This window comes from Homalodisca vitripennis, chromosome 3 (genome assembly GCF_021130785.1).
Source record: "Homalodisca vitripennis isolate AUS2020 chromosome 3, UT_GWSS_2.1, whole genome shotgun sequence".
Lineage (NCBI taxonomy): Eukaryota > Metazoa > Arthropoda > Insecta > Hemiptera > Cicadellidae > Homalodisca > Homalodisca vitripennis.
In genome coordinates this window covers 171,540,377-171,563,030 of record NC_060209.1, presented here as the reverse complement: position 1 = coordinate 171,563,030, position 22,654 = coordinate 171,540,377, and the positions used below count along the sequence as shown (strand labels likewise).

The window sequence follows — 22,654 nt, the reverse complement described above, 5'->3', positions numbered from 1 at the left end:
AATTAGCACATCTTGACTTTACATGTGTGGATACTTAAAAAAACATGCAAGATGACATTCTCTGATGAGGAAATAAAAGAATTACTATATTTTTCTGTTAAATTGTGTGTTTTAGATTTGTATTGTAAGAAAGTATATAGAAACCTTATCAATTAATATCTGAAATGTTTTTCATGTATTTGTATAGATAGATGATGTGAGACCTGTATCTTATGGAGTCTGCGTCCACTTCCAGCTTTAGCAGGCGGATCCGCTCCAAGTCCAGTTTCACTAACAGAAAACTGTCGTATGGCAAGTAAACTTCTTCCATGTACTCACAAACCTACAACATGATTCAGCATTACTCAATGATACATATTCATTCTTACTTAACAATTTAATACAAAAATCAGGATATGTGATTAATTAAATATGACATCAAATAAATAACACATAAATGTAGTAACCTAGTAAAAGTAGCCAATTTAATGAAATATACAATATTTTCAAATAGTTAAATAAACGGGTACCAATAACTGCAACTGTTCCTCTCATATTCTTTAACCGTAACATTGGTAAACAGATTTTAAAGCTCCAGATTAAACAAAAGATGTGTTCACTCTCCGCTTCTACTGTTAGATAGAAATCTAGACCCTATTACAAAAAATTGGCACTATTTCAATTTGTTATACAGTTTTCTATAAGTATGCTAATAAAGTGACAAATATTAAAAAAACCAATATCAAAATCAATGTTTATTCATTATACGCATTGGGGTGTTTTTGTGTGTTATAAAATATTGTTTGTCAGTAACATTTTACACATCACTATTGAAAAATCACATTAAAAGCCTATTACTTAAACAATCAATTAATTTTCCAAAAATCAATGTTATGATCTGACATTTGTTTAATTTTATAGTAGCGCCCTTTGCACATCTGTTTTGGCTTTGTTTACATTTCACTTTCACTATACGATCTCATTCTAGTTGATTATTATGAAAACAATGAATGCATAATAATCATTAGCGCTTGTGTGAAAATATATAGCTGTTTTGTCGTTTTGCTTGTATAGTTGCAAATGTTGGCTATTTCCATGTTTGACAAATTTTCAATTAGAAGTGTTTTTTAAACATGGTCCGCTTTTTAAACCCTTTTGGTACTAACATTTGGATAATCGAACATGTGAAGAAATGTCAATGTGAAACAATGGGGACAATGTGAAATGTAAAAATTTTAATTTTTACATTTGTATCATAAAAATATGCCATGTTTACTGTTACATAATTTGTTACATAATTGTTCTAAAATGCAAATTGTTACCAAGGAAAGATAACGTTACCAGTCATGTAAATAGTAGGCTAACCAATGTAAATAGTTCTAAGCAAAAAGATTTTAAAATTGTCAGAACAATTGATTATATCAATTCATTGTATTTTGTTACTCTAATTAGTAAAATTAACTGGTTGCTTCTGTATGAGTTAAATAGCATAGATGATAAATTTGACTATTTTTTAAATAAATTTATGAACATTATGAATATTGCTTTTCCTATTAAGTATGTACCAGCTGTTAGGGATTATTGTAAACTTCCCTCTTGGTATAATACAGACCTCAAAGAACTTAAGGAAAGTTGTTTATATATGTATGCTCAGTATAAGTCTACAGGCATAACCTACTTTAAAGAATGTTATATGAAATTAAAGAAGAAATATAAAAGCGATGTTAGAAGTTGTAAGCTACGTTTTAATTGTGAGAGGGTGTCATCTGCTAAAAATAAACCTAAAATTATGTGGTCTATTATTAATGAAAATATAAGTAATAGTGATAGGTCTAAAAGTACAGAAGTTGGAAGTAGTCTAACAGCTTGTGATTTCAATAACTTTTTTGTGAATAGTGTAAATGATCTCAAATACTAACCACTTAACAGAACCAATCCCACAGGGAAATATTCCCAACTTAATCCTAAGCCCAACTGATCCAGAGGAAATTTCCAAAATTATCAATGAACTTAAACCAAAAACTTCCTCAGGTTATGATGAAGTCTCCTCTAGGCTATTAAAATTGTGTAAAGACGACCTTATAGAGCCTTTAGTTCATATTGCTAACAAATCATTCTCTACTGGAACCTTTCCATTAGCTTTGAAACTTTCAAAAGTATATCCAAAACACAAACAAGGATGTACAGCACAACCATCTAATTATAGACCGATATCCTTAATTCCAACCATATCAAAAGTTTTTGAAAAAATAGTTCTATCTCGTCTTTTAAAACACCTAACAAACAATCAACTTCTGACAAAATACCAACATGGTTTTATGCCTGGAAAATCCACAACCACTGCTTTGATTAGTCTGGTGGAATTCATCATTGACCAACAGGAAGAAGGAAATACAACTACTGCTATTCTGCTTGACTATAGTAAAGCTTTTGATTGTCTTGACCACAAACATCTCCTTAAAAAGCTGTCATCACTAGGAATTCGGGGAACAACAAAAGAGTGGTTTAAAAGCTATTTAACAGACCGAAAACAACTGTTGGAGATAAAACACTATAACAATGGAAAACTAGAATTAGTAAGATCACATCCGAAGAAGATCACAAGAGGAGTCCCTCAAGGATCGGTTCTAGGCCCTGTTCTGTACATACTCTTTACAAACGACTTTCCTAAACTCCTTGAGCTCTATTGCAACTGTTTAATGTACGCAGATGATACAGTGTTATTACTTGGCAGAGAAAACACAGAACAACTAGAAATTGATTCCTTCACAGCCATAAATATGGCAATCCAATACTGCCACAATAATGACCTTGTCCTCAATGAAAAGAAAACAAAACAACTAGTACTAGGAAGAAACAGAGAAGTTGTCACACGAATACCAGAACTTGATGAAGTTAGCTCCACCAAATACCTTGGAGTTACAATTGACGAAGACTTATCGTGGACACAACACATCAACTTACTCTGCAAGAAACTTAGCACAGGACTGTATGTGCTGAGAAGAGTGAGAAGTATAAGTGACACCACAACTACCAAGACTGCATACTATGCACTCTTTGAGTCACACATACGCTATGGAATAGCTGTATGGGGAGGAACAACTAACACTAACCTACAACGTGTCTTCCTAAAACAAAAAAGAGCAATCAGAATTCTAGGGAACCTTCAACCAAGAGAAACATGCAGAGACACTTTCAAGAGCCTGAAGATCCTCACAGTCATAAGCATCTACATTCTAGAAGTTGTGACTTATATACACATCAAGGCGCCAGACGCGGCAAGAAATGGAGCACAGATCCACCACCATAACACCAGGCACGCAACCAACTACTGCCTTCCTGTGCATCATCTTAGTAGGACTGAGAAGAAACCCAGCTACACTGGCGCCAAAATGTGGAACTCTCTACCAGAAGACCTTAAGAAGACAGAAGTACAAAAGTTTCCACGCCGCCTGAAGAGTTGGCTTCAGGACCGACCCTTCTACAGCCTAGCAGAGTTCTATAACTGGAAACAACATTTCAACTAGCACTAACTTGAAATTATTTTACCACTTTGATAGAGCATTTTAACACAAACTTTGACATGTCCATTTTTAACTCCAACTTGTTTCGTTTTGTATCATCAATGTTAACTTTAGATTTTTTCATTCTATTTCATATGTACATTTTTCTCTGTAGAAGTTTCATATGCAGCCAGATTGTATTCATTTAACACTGCTTTATTTTTAATGTTTAACAGTTTTAACATTTGTGTCAAGTAATAATCACTGATCATGTAACATTACATGTTTTATAATATGTTAATTAATGTTCTACACTGTAATAGTTAGTAACTTTGTATTTGACGCCATTACTAATCTTAACGATTATGTAAATAAAGAAATTTTGAATCTTTGAATCATTGCTAATGTGCCTTTTTCTAGTCAGTCTATGTCATACTATTTAAGGGGGGTCCGTACCAAAAATTTCATTTTTTTGAGTTTTTTGGTTTTTTTTAGTTTTATATTCTTCAGAACCTCACCTTTTCAAAGATGTGCTTATTTTCTTTCTATCTTTATTAGAAGTTATTGAAAAGAAAGTTTTTCGAAAGCATTGCAACCAATTTATGGTGAAAGAGGCAGCCCCGCTGGTGGCCCACCGCTTTAATCATAGTCATACATACTACTACTATTCTTGTTTCCTTATTGTTATGTTATGTTGGCTACCCTGCTTTTGATGTATATTTTTGTCTCTGTCAGGTGTACTATTTGTCATGTGATCTTTGTTTATGTGATGTCAGTGAGAGTGTTTCTCAATTTGTGTTGTTTAAAGTTAACATGGGAAATAAACAGAAAATCGGGAATCGTTTCAAGTGTTATTCCAAGAGAAAGCATGTTGGAAAGACTAAATCTAGCCTTGATAGATCTTCTGAGGCTATGTATAACCTCAATACTGAAACTTTGCCCAGGCCTACCACCAGCACTGACACTTCTGATAATCCTACCACCCCTAGTTCTTCTGTTAGAAAAATGAAAGTTCAAGGTAATTTTGAATACTATAATCAGAAGAATGAGGTTTTAGCATATGACATATTTGATTTGAATTCGCTTGCCGAAGCCATAAATGAAATCGCAGGATGCAGTCGTTGCAAGCACAAATTGATTTTTGAAAGGCGGTCTGTTGAAAGACTTGCAGTAAATTTCTCAGTGTATTGTCCAAACTGTACAGACAAAAAAAGGTCTATTGACAATTGTAATAAAATCACTGAAAATATCAATGGAAAATCTGTAACTCTTTACGACTTGAACCTACGTCTTGTGCACAGTATGCGCAGCATTGGCAAAGGCCACACAGCAGCCCAAATCTTGTGTGGCACTCTAAATCTTCCTCCTCCTCCAGTTCATTATAGAAAACATGAACAAGTTTTAGGCACATTAGCAGAAAATATGTGTAAAAAAAGTATGAGAAACGCCGTAGAAGAAGCAGTGAGCAGTAATGATGGGGACCGACATAACTTATGCGTTGCACTAGACGGTTCATGGCAAAAGAGAGGCCATGTCTCTCAAAATGGCATTCTTTCTCTAACATCAGTAGATACAGGGAAAGTACTAGATGTATCTATCCTTTCAAAGTTTTGTAAATGCCCAAATAAGTGTGAAAATGTTCATGTAAAGCAAACTATCAGGGTAGCAGCGGAGGAATGGAGGTCGCTGGCGCTTTAGAGGTTTTTCGGAGGTCAGAGCCGGAATATAATGTTCGCTACCTCAACTACTTGGGAGATGGAGACTCAAAGGCCTATGCATCAGTGAATGAAGCTCAAGTTTATGGAGAAGAAATAAAAATAAACAAACTTGAATGCATAGGCCACGTGCAAAAGAGAATGGGAACACGTTTACTCAAAATAAAAAGTACGTCGGGTAAAACCCTCCTTGAAGATAACAAATCTATGTCCGGAAAAGGTCGACTTTACTGCTGCTGTTCATCAACTGCAAAGTTATTATGGACTGGCTATACGTCGGAACACATCAAGTGTAAGGGAAATGAAGCAAGCAGTTTGGGCTGAATTTTTCCACGTCTTATCGACTAACGAACAACCCCAACACGAGCTTTGCCCAAAAGGAGACGGAACGTGGTGTAAGTTCAACCAGAGCTTACTTGATAATACTGAGTATGATCATAACAAACACTTTCATTTGCCAAAAGCTGTTATGCTTGCTATCAAGCCAATATTTAGGGATTTGGCTGATCCTGAGCTTTTGCAAAAATGTGTGAAGGGCAAAACACAAAACCCAAACGAATCATTGAACAATGTGATTTGGTCTGTAATACCAAAAAGGGTTTTTGTTAGCCTACCAGTGCTAAAATATGGGACTTATTTAGCTATAAGCACATTTAATAATGGCCTGATAAGTAGAGTACAAATAATGGATGAGCTTAAACTTTCTCCTGGTAAAAATTTGGTTGCTGCAATGAAAAGCCTTGAGAATAAGCGACTCAAGAAAGCCGAATTAGCTGCAAATGAGCTTGAGAAGAAAATCAGGAAGGCTAAGGCATTGAAGAAAAGAAAGTTAGAGGACCAATTTGAGCAGGATGAAGCAGACAAACCAGCCTACAGCACTGGCAGCTACTGATGTTACCAAGTTCACTGTAGGTTAGTACAACGATTTTTTCAATCGCGTTTTCCCAAAATTTGTATTTTCTAACTTTGATGTAAGTTTTCTCAGGACCTGTTAAAGATATCTTTATGAAATTTTCACTGTGTGTTTGTTTTAGTATTTAATAGTCACTAACACAAGGATTTTGTAAAATTTTAATTTTTGGGCTTATAAAAATTAAATTTCTGAATTAAAAACTTGAAATTTAACACAAGTTTTTAAAAAATTTGTAGAAAAATTAAAATACAAAATAAACAAAAATCCTTGTGTCAGTGACTAGAGTATTACATGATTAATAAAATAAAATAAAACATTTCAGTGTAGGTTCAACACAACTCTATAAAAATTACATATAATTAACATTACGGAGATAGGCGAACAGACCCCCCTTAAGTAAGTTAAGTTGTAATGTGTCTAACTGTGAATTTAGTATTACTGAAGTAAAGGTTGAACAGATGTATGATGCTATTAATTTGTTAAGTAATAGTTCATGTCTGGATGTGTATGGTTTTAATTCTGAGCTGTTGAAACTTGCTGCACCTTTTATTGCCGAAGCTCTAGCCTATCTCTTGAATCTTTGTATTAATAATGGTACATTTCCAAGGTGCCTTAAGCTGGCAAAGGTTATACCACTGTATAAAAAAGGTTCACGGAAAGAACATAAGAGTTTTAGACCTGTCTCGATAATTCCAATTGTTTCAAAAGTGTTTGAGGTAATAATAAATAGGCAAGTAATTCAGTATTTTGAAAGTAACCTATTGTTATCAGATAGTCAGTTTGGTTTTAGGCCTAAGAGAGGAACACTAAATGCTATTGTAAAATTTATGAAGAACTGTATTCATGGTGTAGATGATAAAAAAGTGGTCATAGGCAAGTTCTTCGACATGTCTAAAGCCTTCGACACGGTAAATCATGAAATTTTGTTAGATAAACTTAAGTATTATGGTTTTGATGATCTGTCTTTACAATTTTTTAAATCATATCTCAAAGAGAGATATCAAATGGTTGCTTTTAATGGAAGCTCTTCTCAATACAATGCAGTTACAGCAGGGGTTCCACAAGGATCCATTTTGGGACCTGTATTATTTATAATTTATGTAAATGACCTGCCAGCCTCCATAAATAACAATGTGACAAGATCATACATGTTTGCAGACGACCTAGCAATCTTACTGAATGGTAAAAATCTTAATGTAGTAAATGATTCTCTATTAGTCGCTAACTCAATTGTGAATGATTGGTGTGCGGCGAACGTCCTCTGTGTAAACCATGAGAAAACTCAGGAGATTAATTTTAGTTTGCAACATAAACCTAACCATGATAATGTAAAGTTTCTAGGTGTTCACCTCCAAGAGAATCTGAAATGGAACAGGCATATAGAAGTTTTATGTAAAAAATTAGCAAAAGGCATTTTTATGTTGTTAAGATTGAGATTAATTGTAAATATTGAAACATTAACTGCAGTATACTATGCACACATCCAGAGTCATTTGTCCTATGGAGTTATTGTATGGGGCAATGATCCTAACACCAAAAGACTTTTGATATTGCAGAAGAGAGCTATTAGGATAATGTGTAATGTAAACAATAGAACCCATTGCAAACCTTTGTTTAGACAATTAGAGGTGTTGACTGTGCCTTCTATATTTGTTCTGGATGTATTACTGTATGTTAAAAATAACTTGCAGACAATAACAGTAAATAGCTCTATACATAATTACTTTACTAGAAATTGTTCTAATCTTAGAGTAAACTACTGTACCTACCAGTGTACCAAAAATAGTTTTGTAGAGATAGGTATTAAAATTTATAACATGTTACCAAATCATATTAAATGTCTAGATTTTATTAGGTTTAAGAAATGCTTAAAAAATATCTTAGTAAATCTAGCAGCATACAGTTTAGATGAAGTTATAGATCATATTGAAGCTAACATAGTCTAGTTATGAATATTTTACTTTTATAATACAATTTGTTTTGTATGAGATGACGATGCCATGCATACCACATTTGTAACGGCAATAAAAATTCTGATTCTGATTCTGATTTATTCATGTACAAGTCTTTGAAAGGCTTACATAGTATTATTAAAATTAAACACTAATAAAATGTATCAGTATATCCTCTTTAACTACATTTTCCAAAGAAAAGAATAATATACAACATAGTAAAATAAATATGTTTCTTAGATTTTTAATATAAATGAAATAAAAAGCAAAACAAAATTACATTTACATTAATTTTCTTCATTGACTCTCTCTTAAAATCATTAATCTATCCTCATTCTCTTGTAATCCTCATCAAGGCGGAATTGGAATTGCATCTCAGCAACATTGGCATTCCAGTTTATCAGTTTGATAGCAGCATTGAAATAACACTAGTTTCCCAGATAACTCACACTGAACATAATATGGTATTTTAAATATCGGCTTTCCCAGCAACCCAATTCTACTAGCTCAGTGTGTCTTCCCTGGCATTACCAACAATCCCACCTAGTCGTCAGTCTCAATGCATCTTATTTCTCTTATATAACTAAACTTAGCAAATTAATATTGTTTGACTAAATAAAAATAATGACCAAAAGTAAACAAATATGGTAACAAGTTATAACTTATCAATTGGCAAATTGATGAACATAAAATTATAGACATTACCTCTCCCAAAACTGTCTTCTCAATTCGACCTTTAACTCTACGAGCGAACTCTGGATCAGTGTCGTTCTCCAGGTGGGCTGTGATGATCGGAGTACTGATGTTCTTGCTGGCATTGATGATTTCTTTTATACTGTCCAAAAAGCATACAGATTAATACATATCATCAAGGCAACATACTTGCAGTTGATAAAAATATTTGTTTAAGAACATATTTTAGATATTGTACTTTTTTGGTTGTACGATTCTCTACTTGATTGCCTTGCTTAATTGCTAATACTGTAAATTGACACAATAATGAAAATCTATTATTATTACTTCTGATCAAAGTCTAAGGAAAAATATATGTTAAAAAAATTATGGAATAAAACAATTTTAAATAATGTTTATACTTAAGATATATAGCAGTATACGAACCGAGGAACACCCTGAGTAATGTTCATGCTTGCCACTCCAGCAAAGTGAAAAGTCTTCAAGGTCATTTGAGTTCCGGGCTCTCCAATACTCTGAGCTGCCAGAGCTCCCACTGCTGTACCTATGGGCAGAGTCTGGGATAGAAGGATACTTCACATTACGTGTTTAAGATATAATTCAATTAATGATTATTATTAATCAAAAATGGACTTTAGCCTCATTTAGCTACATTTACCCATCCATTATGCTCATTTTTTACACTAATAGAAACAAACACATTAACAATACATACTAAGGACCTGGCGGAACGTAATGAGTCTTGAACTGGCTGACTATTTCTCCCTTTTTAAGTTTGCAGTTCTTTGACCTTTTGATCCCAATATCAATAGAATTCTTTCTTAAACCTATGTAACATGATTTTCAGAAGGATCTGTCAGGCCATTAACCCTTCTCACGCCGTAGACGGATATATTTGAATGGTAGACTTTGACCAAAACGCAAAATACAGTTATATCCGATATTATAGATAATGTCTTTTAGAGAGTTTTTTAGTTCACAGAAGGCCTTCGAAATGCCTGGTGCACACTCTGTGCTTATCGTGTTTGCCAAGGAAGTATTTATAAACAACCTTCACTCTGCGTCTGTGGGAGGGGAGCACCCTTTGTCTAACTTCGACCACCTCCCCATCAGTTCTGCATCTCCTACAGAGTCATAACGAAACATATCCGTGGCGTGTATTACTGCTTTCTCGGTTATCACAAGTGCGCGTCTACTATGTATCTCGTTATTATTCTTCATCGTGTAGTAGTGTTGTGATTAGTTTGAAGTATTTATCTTGTTTTATAGTAAAATGTAATTAATTAAGTAAAATGCTCTGTTTTATACTTTTTTTGCTATTACCTTTTATAATTTAGTAATAATAAAAATTAGCTTTGAACTTAAAGAAACAAAATTTGTTTACTTGTCTTGGCGTTATAGGAAAGTTAATGGATTTATTAGTGGCGTGCGAAGTGTTAGTAAGGAAGAGATAAAGAGAACATTTAATGTTTATACTCAAGCTGCAGGGAAGCATTGATACACAACATTGGCAAACAAGGTCTGATGCCAGTTAACCCTGTACTGGCCGCTTCACTGCACTGTGATTGTATTCAGAGGTTTAGTTCCTTGTTGTCCATTAGTGTTGATCTTATACAAGTGCTTCTACCTCTAGATTGTTCCAGAACAACATGAACCAAGGTTTCATTCCTAAAGAAATATAAAAAATTTAAATGATTGTTTTCTCTTGTTTATTTTTAAATATCTGTCAGCTTACAATGGCATTGCGTTTAGTAAACAGGTGTTTTTATAGTTAAAATGAGTAATACTCATTGTTTACGCACCTTATTATATTATTGTTGCTAATTCTTACAGTGGTCCCAACAGCACTGTCTCACTGTATCTAAATTCGGTGTCTCATGTTTCCGAGGATATACATAACCACAATTTCATCTCTCATAATAAATATGAGATACCATTTCAGATGGGGATATCTTAAAGCACTTTTTTCTGATGCAATACTACAAAATCACATTAACACAGTCTGTAGTGTGAAAAAGATGTGTGCAACATCTCGTGTTTACTGAGTCGCGCTCTCAAGCCTCATTACACTAAGATATTTCCTGCGTTTGTTATGACCCAGAAGACATGACAACTTACCTTAACCTTAGCTTCCTACACGAGACCAACTGACTCCCCGAGTTTAGCTCAAAAATTAGGACCATGTTCTACCTTATTGATTTTCCATCAAGTAATTACTTGCACAGTTAAAGCTAAAACAAATATTGCTCATCCATATCATGAGGAGTTCTAACCTATAGGGATGAGTATAACCTGACTCTAGCCAGAGATAGTCTTCTCACCAGCAGTATGATGATACTAATTCTGATCCAGCTGGAATGGGTTATACGTTAAGATGAAGTAATATGATACAATATAAAACTTTCAGAATACACGCTTTTTTACTTGTGTTGCTCATAATACATATTTTTATTTAAAGTTATTAACGAAATTTAAATCCACTCCCATATTTTCAATCCCAAAGAATTCGGGAAAATAATTTTTAACACAAAAAATGGCACTTTTATGTTGTTGGAAGTTATGGTTAGCAAAATGTTATGAATTACCTGGCTCTATCTTAGCGTTCATGTATTTGGTCTGACAAGTGTGGAAGAATTGGATGAGTTGCGAGACTGTGATGCGCTCTAATTCCTGCACTACTTTTATATCCTCTCTATCTTGTCTCTGTTGAGCCATGCGGCGTGCCACTCCGTACATGAAGTCTCTGAAACACATAACACTTTATATGACCTGAGAGACTATATTTTCCTCTAATCCATCCTCCATTTTCATATCCCTCCTGTCTGTCCACATTAGCAATATGTCATGCAATCCACAAATTAATAAAGTTTCTAAGAGACATCAAAATGTTAGGTAATATTTTTTTATAAGTTATCTGATTGTGAATTGCTCCAAATCCTACATAATCCTTCACAATAGAAGACTGAATATATATATATATATATATATATATATATATATATAAAAGAAAAAGACCTCACATACATACATATATATATATATATATATATATATATGTATGTATGAGTACAAGTCCAGAAAACAACTCTTTTTTTAGCATCTTCACTACAGCTCTATATTCTTTACTACAGATTAAACTGTTTTTTCTTTCATCTTAGAGTTTCAAAACAAGAATTTAAAGGAATTCTTTTTTACAGCTTAACCTAGAATTAATAAGTTATGAACTGAACATATTATAACAAGTTTGAACAGAACTTGGGTATTATCTTAACTGAATTGAATACATTATCATTAGACTGAGCTCAAGGTACGTTACACAGTTCAGATTTTTACCTAAATGTAAAATCCTACAACTGTATAAGATTTTACTTAAACAATATCTTCACCATCTTTCAAAGCTGTTTTCACTTCTGCAATCATTCTTTGAAGTCATCCTACAAAATAGCTAACTTGTTATTTCCTACAATTTCTTTTACTTTTCCAAGTACAAAAACCTTGTTCCTTTTAAGGAGTTTTCGAGTTTGGGAGCAGTAAAAATATCACAAAGAACTATATTAGAACTGTAGGTAGTTTTCAAAGAATTGAACCTAAAAGAAACATACTTAATGTAACTTACTATTTGTTAATGTGCCCTGATTTGTCATCAGACATTAAAGTAATGATGCAACACTTTAAATGTATTAAAACAGAAAAATATCAATGACACAAAATTGAAGTTTTCTGTTACCTGAGTTCGGCTTTGAACTCATCACTACAGCCTTCTAGATCATCAGGGGACTTTATGAGCTCATCAGTAGCTTGTATGATCTGGGTAGCAGTGAGTGCATCCTCTCCCCTACTGGGGAAGACAGCTCGCACATGGTCTAGTACTCGTCCTAGCTCCACCGGGCATCCGTTACCTGACATCACACCAATTACACACATTAACACGTTGTATTTCACCTCAATCAAACACTATTTTGACTATATACTAAATTATATTTTTATATACTTGTTTCTAAATAACACAGATAAATATCTTCTTGAATGTTAAATTAATACTGATAGAGTCATCGAATTAAACTAATCATAAAAAAATAAGACATTGATTACCTTCCATATATGTTGGGTCTAGACCATCTCCTCCAAACAAGAACTGTATAATATCTCCAGATGAGTTACGGACAGTCAAATCGTAATGCAGACACAGATCTTCTAGAGACTACAACAAAATGTTTTTTATAAATCTTTTATGCATCTAATAAACCACTTACATTGCATTATAATGGTTAAATGTTCAATAATAAATTCATGAAAAATATAGAAATATAATTCCAAAGCAGCAAGAATGAAATGAAATGAAAAATTACTTTATTAGAGGCGAAGTTAGGACTATAAAGTCCTCTCTACCACTTAACCTCACCTATAACTTAGAATAGTAGCTTAGATACCACATAGATTCATATCAACAACTTAGAGCTAGAATAAATGAACAAAATAAAATATCCTTATTTATAAAAAATATTTAGTGATTTTAACTGAATTTATTCAACATTCAAAAATTTTAGTTTATGATTTCACCTTATACTAAAAGTATTTGACCCAAGTAACTATAAAAAATTAAGGTGGTACAAGCATGTCCTGCCCAATTGCTGTTGAATATGACAACAGCTTGACTGAAGGCAATTTAAATTCTCAAGGGAATGTTAAACCCTTAACTTGTGCACTCCATTCTTTGGTACAAGTGTGAGATAGATTCTTCAAACAACCTTACCAGACAGTATTTGAGCCATCTGTTCTCATGATTAAAAGAGCTTACCCCAACAATATGCTTACTTTACAGAGCAAGTGGCTTTATGAGGAAAAAAGCAAAAGTAAAATGCAACTGAACAGTGGACAGCCAGATTATTGGAGGCATTATTTATTGGATTATTGGATTATTTATGCCCATGAGAATAACTTCACCCGTGGCCGTGACGTACACCAACACAACACTCGCTATGCTGCAGACTTCGCTCTTCCCCAACACCATTCTGCTCAATTTGAAGAAAAGCCATCCTATATGGGAGCGAAGTTGTTCAACTGCCTGCCTGCTGACATCAAGTCCCAAGAAAACATAAAGAAAACATTAAAGACCTGGCTGTTGAAACACCCATTCTATTCCATAAATGAATTTTTATCTTGGAGAACTTTTGACATAAACATGTAATAATATTGACACAACTAATATTTGTTCTTATAATGTGATGTTATATTTTTGACGCTAATGCCATTCTCTATGATTGTTGCAAATAAAGTACATTGTCTATTGTCTATTGGCATAAGAGAGCGGATAGAGCAATAGTATGGGGGGAGGGGAGGTCATTTTACCTTTGGTCCTTACTGACCAATTTTAAAGCTTATAAATAAAAAAATGAACATGTTCAAAAACTTTGATTTCCCTTACAAGGATTACCACTAACAAAACTTACCACTTCTTCTGCTTCAAAAGGTGGAAAGAAGAAAGAAGAGAGCTCTAGAAAGCCAACCCAACTTGCTAGACTATGTGGTCTAAACATTTTTTAATAGGTAGTACGAAAAGCCGTAATGGCTGATGCACCTTGGGACATAGTAAAGATTACAATAAAATAGTTGAGTAGTAGGCTTAGATCACTGATAAAAAAAGGCTAAGTTTTGGTAAAAAAAATCTTTCCAATAGTATTACACTTTGAAATCATTAAAAGAGCATTACTTTATTTCATTTTAAAATCAAATGGTTTATCCAGAAATAATAATTAAAACATAAAAAAGTGCATTTTTTATGTTTTATATTTTTTGTAACAAAATACTGTCTTCTATTAAATTAATGCGAAATGTTTATATATATATATATATATATATATTTTCTAACAAAAAATTTACATATTTTACTCATTTATAATTTTCTACCATCACCCCCATTTAATTGAGGAAACAAAAGTTCCAATCACGCCTGCTTTTATTCCCAAATTTTTAAGAAAAAGAAATTACTGCCAATCCCGTTCTAACTTCATAAAAAAAACCTTGCCCATCCCTTTTTACAGTTGAACTCAACACAAACTCAGCTCTAACATAAAAAATTACACAGACTCAAAACAAATTTTGTAAAAGGTCATTTAACTCTTTAAAGGTTGATGAACTCTTCTGCACTAGAGATTGCGCTGTGTACCTTGACAAGTCGCCGCTGCATGTAGCCAGTCTCTGCAGTTTTGACAGCAGTGTCCACCAACCCTTCTCGTCCTCCCATCGTGTGGAAGAAGAACTCAGTGGGTGTCAGTCCGGAGTAGAAACTATTCTCTACGAATCCCTTCGCTGCTGGAATCTTAGCTGGCAACATCAATAACACAAATTAAAACGATCCACAAATATCTATCAAGGAACAAGGTAGGAGGTACATTTCACCACATGTCACATAACGGGATTCGCTGAGGTTACATGCAAAATATTAAGCCTACAGCTTATTTTATTCTGATAGTTAGACTACATGTGTTATTATGTCACATGTTAACACGTTATGACAATGTTGGGGCAATCATGTGTGATTGTACTCAGTTTATTTACAAATTTATTTATTCTCCAATTTTATCATTGCTATCATGGTTACCCACCAATAAGATCAATGAAAATATGTTCGCTAATGCTCAGCCAAATCCCATGAAGTGACATTCACTATTATCAAATTCAATGCTGCTTATAGTAGAAAAATTATTGTATCATGAAAAGTTTTAAGTATACAAGACACTACGTAACTAGATATAGTGCTAACAGATAGAAATGATGTTTTTCTAACCACTCCGAATGAGAGGCTTTGCTAACGCCCAGCCAATAATAGTGTACTACGTATGTTGAATACTTGAACAATAAAGTCAAATATTTTTGAAGCACTTAGAAATCTTGTACGTTCATAACAATCCAGTTATTCTTTCAAATTTGTGCTAGAGTGTTGCTTAGTTAGTGATATCATACTGGTGTAGAGTATTGATATTATGAGATAAAGCTTCCTTTAAAAATAGTTTCTCTAACATTCTTTTAAACTGTATAAAACACTTATACAGCATCAATTTTACTCAATCTCCCAACATTCTATTATTCTGTAATGTCTACGCTAGAAGCGTTAAAGTTCGGTTACATAATTTTCAAAGAGCTTGCAAAGGACTTAGGTTCAGAACCTCCTGTACCAAATACTCAGACAAAAGCCACTAGTGTGGGTGCTCTTATTGTTGAACAATACAGACTAACTTACAGTGTCGTTCAAAGTGAGGAAGGGCTCTGTCCTCGAAGCCGTCTGGAGCTCGCTTGCCACTGATGGCTTGTTGGCCCACACACGCGATCATCTGGGAGATATTGATGAACGATCCTGTTACACAGAAAATTCTATATAGTGTAATACAACTGTAGTAGATAACATCTTATAATGTTAATTCAAACTGAACAATACTAATTAAAGACAAAATTATAAACAATGTTAAAACTGGTACTACCTTTAGATCCACTGAGAGCCATCACCAATGGACTGTTGGTGGGGTGCAACTCCTTGAGGCAGGCTTTGCCCGCATGGTCTCGGATGACAGATAACTCCTTGAGTATGACAGCTTCCAGGGTCTCTTCGGCCGAACAACCAGGCTGACACTGCAGTTGGCCATCACGCATGCGTGCTATGTACTCGTCACACTTGGTATACCTGTGATAGCAATGTTCGTCAGTAACATGCCAGAGCTTGGGGTGGATGGGACAAAGCTAACCAAAAAGAAAATGTAGGGCTCAAAATTTGAAAGAAAGACTACTCTGCAATAGTTTTTTTTATAATAATCCATATTTACAGCTTTATAACGAATATGAAAAAAGTTGTTCCCTTAATATAATTCTTTGTTTTTAATTTGTTCAAAAAGTAGTAAAAGAAGAATGGAAATATACATTTTTTTAATGTTTACATGCCACAAGCACATATATTTTCTGTAGTTAATGGTTTTATGTTATTTTCTTGTTATACATATCAATACAAACATTCTGACACCTTTTTCATTAAAATCCCATAAAAAAATTGTAATCTTTTTCTAAAAATCCTGTAATAATGCTAATTATTGTTTGGCATTTTTCATACACGTCATTTAAATTTCTTTTTTACCCAGTTTTTGTCCCTGTGGCATTCAAAGGGTTAAAATGGAACAACCCTTAAGACAAACCAATGTGTGAAGTTGATAAGCAGGACCAAAGGTTGTTTCAACATACACGTTATTCATAATAAGAAACAAACATTGTCAGAATTTAGGGTGCGTGGCAGAACAAACCTTGGACACTATACAGCTTCCATCAAGATCAATTAATTGGAAGGCCATTCACGTCTGAACAGTCATTTCTGTGCCTTCAATCAAAATATTGGAGACATTTGTTGAAAAAATCCCTCTAACCAAAAAGCAAGACCACCCAGGAAGTGTAAAGTGTGCTTCTCAGGAGAAAAGGAGTGCGAAAATACCAGTCCAAGAATGCACTTGAAAATTTTGTTGAGATTTTCCATATTAAATTAAGTACTGAAAACAATAGTGTACATAACCTGTAAATCATTTAATTATGTTTTACTGTGAAAATAAAGTGTACTTTCAACCAATATCAATGAACAGATGGTCACGTGTTATTATTCTCTGCTTGTTTTATATATGAAATATATATGTGTGTGTGTATATTTATTTGACTTACAAATGAAAAAAAAATATTACTAGTACTAGATATCTTTTATGCTTATTTAGGCCATGAAATGAGACTCTAACTCAGTTAACTGTTAAAATTCCTGTATAAACAAAATGTCGCTTATCAACGAAATTTCAAAACTCTAAAATCAGAAATGTGTAACTTTACCATGATCTAACACATGGGTAAGTCTACCTACCCGGCGTTGAGCAGACGCTGTTTGGCCCTCAGCAGACCTGTTCCGGGAGTGACGTCACCGATGCCGATACTGAATCCTCGATCCATCAGGTATTTGGAAGTGAGCCGAGCCAGTCGCCACATGGCTGTGGTAGCCACACCTTCGCCCCAGTCTCGCAACAACACGTAGAAAATGTTGTTCTTGCCACCAGAGCCCAAGGTGGACTTGTCCATTGACCCGGCCAACAGTTCAGAGTTACGGATCACCACAACTGCGCAGACAACATGCTTTATATTGTACACACATTTATTGTCTCGCTTATAATTGGATCCTACCCAGAATCCCTAAGTCTTATTAACACAAGTATTGTGCTATTTAACTGCATATTAATTTAAGTGTAGAAAATAAATAGCAGCACTGCTGAGTACACATTTTTACCAATTTTAATTGCTTTTAGAGTCAAAATCTACATTCAAGATCCAAACAGCAATGACAAGGAAACAAAGAAAATTTACAACTGCAGTTACTATGTCAAAGTTTTCACTACCTCTTCCCTCATGAATATGGATGTTAAACGTTTGGCTATAGTGTTAAAAAGAATTAGAATTTCAAACAGAAGAATCCATAAGAATGTATTAGGTTAACTACATCATGGACAACATGAAATTAGGTATATACTTCAATACTTACTTATATAATTTAATCTAATATTTAATTTGAAATGTAATCTAAATATAATAAAATAAATATTTGTTTAATTTCTTTAATTCAAAAATATACCATAGCTATAAATGTTTAAGTTTATAAATAAATTAATCCACTTTATACAAAACCTTTATTTTAGGTTTTTCTATTGTTCTGATGACTGTACAAAACAAAAACAAAACCATATTTATACACTTTATATTTACCTAATAGACTTGCACTTCAATAGTCAAGCAAATATTTTCTCAATCTTAACTTTATTTTCACTTTTTTCAAACAAAAGGGTTCTACTTATTGTCTCTTCCTATTATTAAATAAACTTGTGTTCTATATAAATATTAGAAGCTCAACATGTACAGAAATCACAACAATCCTTTGCTTGTATTAACAAAGCTAAATTTATTAAGTATCTAATGTTTAACTTAAAATTGTCACAAGTCTATAAATGCAACATCTGACTTACAGGAGTCGCGCACACACAGATCCTCATCGGACGTGTAAGCTCTACCCTTAGTGCGGAGGTTGGCCTTCACTGGACAAGCTTTGTTAGGTTTCAACAGCAATCCAAACACCTGCTTGCCAGTCCATAGCATGTGAGGCTGTAATCACACAATAGTTCCAACTGATATACAAGGACGATTACTAGCACACATTTTCACAACATAATAATTTTAAAGACATTTTTGTACTGATATATCAATTCAGCAACTCTCACTCATGCTCCATTCTCCACTGAGATTGAGTTCTGGAAAGCAAGTACAGTGGAACATCAATAATCCAAATGTAAATAATCCAAAAGCCCGCTTTAAACATGTCAACTGTATTTTGTAAGGTGCTGTGAGAGGAGAATGACCTTGGGATTGTTTGTTTTGAACCATCCATTCCCCCTCTCCACAGCAGGTGAGTCTATTTTTAACCCTATCAGCATCGTTGTGTCACTGTTACCAGTCAGTTTCTTCACTTGTTCAGTAGTATAGTCGAAGTTGCGGTTTGAAGTGCATAATATTTTTCAGTAACATTCATTAAATAATACATAAAATGTTTACTTTTATTCGTCCTACCATTTTTTGTCTAACTAGGAATTTCTAGGTTATGTTTGAAAATCAAATCAAATCAAATCATTTATTGTCAAGATGTAATGTACATACATATAACAACGTCAAATATTAGGCTAAAATAGTCTATTCTAAATTTTCTCTTAATACAGTATAAAAATCATTGACACTGTACAGGCAAGATTTGAGTAACAATTTTTTTACACAGTTCTTAAAATTAGTTCTACTTAAGTCTTTTATAACTAAAGGCAATGCATTGTACAGCTTAATTCCTTGATACTTAAAACTGGATTGGGTGCTTGAAAAATTACATTTTGTTAATACTAGGTTATTTCTATTACGTGTATAGTAACTATGGATATTACTATGGTTAGAGAGGTAGTTAAAATTATCTTTTACATACAGGAGCACATATAATATATAAATAGAAGGCAGTGTTAAAATATTAAGTTTTATAAAAAGAGGTTTACAGTGTTCGCGGTTTCCTACATTACATAGCAGCCTTACAGCTCTTTTTTGTAGAATAAATAGCTTGCTTGCAGCTTGTGAGTAACCCCACAAAACAATCCCATAGGTTAGACAACTGTGGACATAAGCATAGTATATCTGCAGCTGAAGGTCTGAGGAAATAACACCCTTTAGAGATCTAATTAAGAAAATGCCCCGAGCAATCTTTGAAGCAGCATAATCAATGTGAGTTTGCCATATAAGATTAGACTGGATGTGTACTCCAAGAAACTTGAGACTGAAATCATTTTCATTGGGCCTATGAGCTAGTGTTATTTGTAAATCCTGGATTTTTTTGTTATTAACACATAACTTGTTAGCTGCACACCAATCGTTTATAATCGAAGTCTTAGAACCAACGATACTTTTACATTCAACGTCTGATTTAGAGCTGACTGTAAGCCCCAGGTCATCAGCAAATAAATAAGTGCTTACACCGCTCTCGCCCAGATTAGAAGGCAAGTCATTTATATATGCAATAAATAGAGTTGGACCTAAAATGGAGCCTTGTGGAACTCCATAATTAACAGGGCGAGTTTCAGAAATAGAACCATTTAAGTAAACATATTGACTCCTATTGGAGAGATATGACTTGAAAAAATTTACAGCAAGTTGACTGAAACCATAGTAGCTCAACTTACTTATTAGGATCCTATGGTCGACCGTGTCAAAGGCCTTGGAAAGGTCATAAGATCTAAAATTAACAGCATTTTTCAGTTCCAAACCCTCAAAACAGTCATTTACAAAAGACTGAACTGCATCAGTAGTGCTCCGTTTAGCCCGAAACCCAAACTGACAGTTACTAATTAACCCATTAGTTTCCAGATAATAAACTACCTGCTTGTGAAGTAGGCGTTCCAAAACCTTTGACACAACTGGAATTATCGAAATCGGTCTATAGTTACAGATTTGATCTTTAGGCCCCTTCTTATGTACAGGAATAACTTTATTAACTTTCAATACATCAGGAAAAATGCCAGACTTAATACATTCATTAAATAGGTAAGTTAATACTTCACAAATATAGGCAGCACATAATTTCAAGATTGGAGCATTTACACCAAAACAGTCTAAGCATGTACTGTTATTTAAACTAATTATAGCTGCATAGACATCTTCAACTTTAAATTCAATAAAATTAAAATCAACATATGGAAGGGTCAAGTTGGAATACCTGTTAAGATAAAAAGAAAATGTATTATCACTAGTGGGGATATTATTACATGTATCTTCAACTGAACAAACAAAATAATTATTAAAACTATTGGGTTCCAGTGTCACAGAAGAACTCACTGATTTACTATTAGGTCTGGCTGTTTGATTTATTAAACCCCAAGCAGCTCTACTCTTATTTACAGCTTTGTCAATTACACCATTATTATAATTAAGTTTGGCCTTTCGGATTTCATTCTTATACACTGTTTTAAGTTTCTTGTACCTAGTTTTGAATTCAATGTTACTCTCTGAGTTGGTGTTATTAATTATATAATGTAGCTTATCTAATTCAGATTTTATTTTAACTAGGCTATCATGGTACCAGGAAACATTAATATTCTTACTTTTAAGTTTTTTAGTCTTAAGAGGCATAGAACAGTTTAGTGCCCACATAAACAGATCTAGAAAGAGCTTGAACTTAGAATTTATATCAGATTCCAAACGGTATACATCATTCCAATTTATAAGCTTAAGATATGATAACAAAAATGAGGTACCAATGGCACAAATGGGTCTAATTATTGACTTTTCTGAAACAGTCTGTGGCATTTTATACTCCAAGAACGCCTCGAAGAGGATGGCCAGATGATCGGAAGCAGCCGTGTGAATTACTGACGAGTGTACTCTGTCTGGGTGAACAGTAGTCAGTAGATTGTCAATACAGCTACCCAAGGTTTCACTATCACCAAGCCCTGGTCTAGTTATTTCTGAGACAGTGATATTAAGTCCAAAGCTATTGATCAAGTTGAGGAGTTCTTTTGTTTCCACATGGTTACTGAGAAAGTTTACATTAAAATCACCAGCAATAATTAGGTTCATTTTTTTGCCATTCAGTAGGGAAAAAATATCATGGAGTTTATCATAAAATAGACAAAAGCTACTTGCTGGAGATCTATAAAAAGCTACCACTACTGTGTTGAAAGTAGGCAATACAATCGCTGCTAACTCACAGGTAAGTTCTTCCGAGAAACAAGATAATTTGTCAAATTTGATGACTTCAGTACCACTTTTAACACAAATAAAAATCCCACCGTGAGAATGTTTCTCTCTTGCAAAGAAATCAGCAACTTCATATCCAGGTATCACCAAGCTCTTCATGTCCGATGAGGATAACCAGTGTTCCGCAATACAAAGTACATCAGTCATGTATTGGTTATTTAGAATGTCAATAAAAGGAAGCTTGTTGGAAATACTGCAAACATTCCAAAATAATAGTTTAAAATTAGGCCTGTAATTTATAACGTTACTAGGTAACCTCGGTAGATTGTGTTGAATTTTACTTCGGAACTTGTTTGCACTGGCTGAAGCTACGTTATCAACATCTACAAAACTAAGCCGTTGAGTCATTTCTGTATTAAAGGGGTCAAAACCTCCCGGTTTAAAGAACTGGATTCACCATCAATAAGTACACTGGAAAACTCACTCTGTGATTTCTGTTTCATTACTACACCTTCCAGTGACTCTGAGCTTGGAGTAAGGACAGTGACACAGGTCATCTCGATGGAGTCAGATACATCGTGCAGCAGTGGGTGCTCTACATAACCTTTACTTTCATTT

General features: G+C 33.8%; 1 protein-coding gene across 3 annotated transcripts in view; it reads right to left on the bottom strand.

Moving 5' to 3' along the window:
• Nucleotides 1-22,654, bottom strand: part of LOC124357774 (DNA-directed RNA polymerase III subunit RPC1) — a 55,807-nt gene that overhangs the window by 7,990 nt on the left and 25,163 nt on the right. For all 3 annotated transcript variants that reach the window (XM_046809816.1, XM_046809817.1, XM_046809818.1), the window contains exons 12-22: nucleotides 18,784-18,919; nucleotides 17,637-17,886; nucleotides 16,234-16,433; nucleotides 15,996-16,109; nucleotides 14,922-15,079; nucleotides 12,848-12,956; nucleotides 12,483-12,654; nucleotides 11,341-11,498; nucleotides 9,182-9,299; nucleotides 8,768-8,897; nucleotides 204-322 (exon numbers count right to left, since the gene is read on the bottom strand). In XM_046809816.1, the coding sequence (XP_046665772.1) occupies nucleotides 204-322; nucleotides 8,768-8,897; nucleotides 9,182-9,299; nucleotides 11,341-11,498; nucleotides 12,483-12,654; nucleotides 12,848-12,956; nucleotides 14,922-15,079; nucleotides 15,996-16,109; nucleotides 16,234-16,433; nucleotides 17,637-17,886; nucleotides 18,784-18,919 (1,664 nt within the window). The remainder of the gene's footprint in view (nucleotides 1-203; nucleotides 323-8,767; nucleotides 8,898-9,181; nucleotides 9,300-11,340; nucleotides 11,499-12,482; nucleotides 12,655-12,847; nucleotides 12,957-14,921; nucleotides 15,080-15,995; nucleotides 16,110-16,233; nucleotides 16,434-17,636; nucleotides 17,887-18,783; nucleotides 18,920-22,654) is intronic.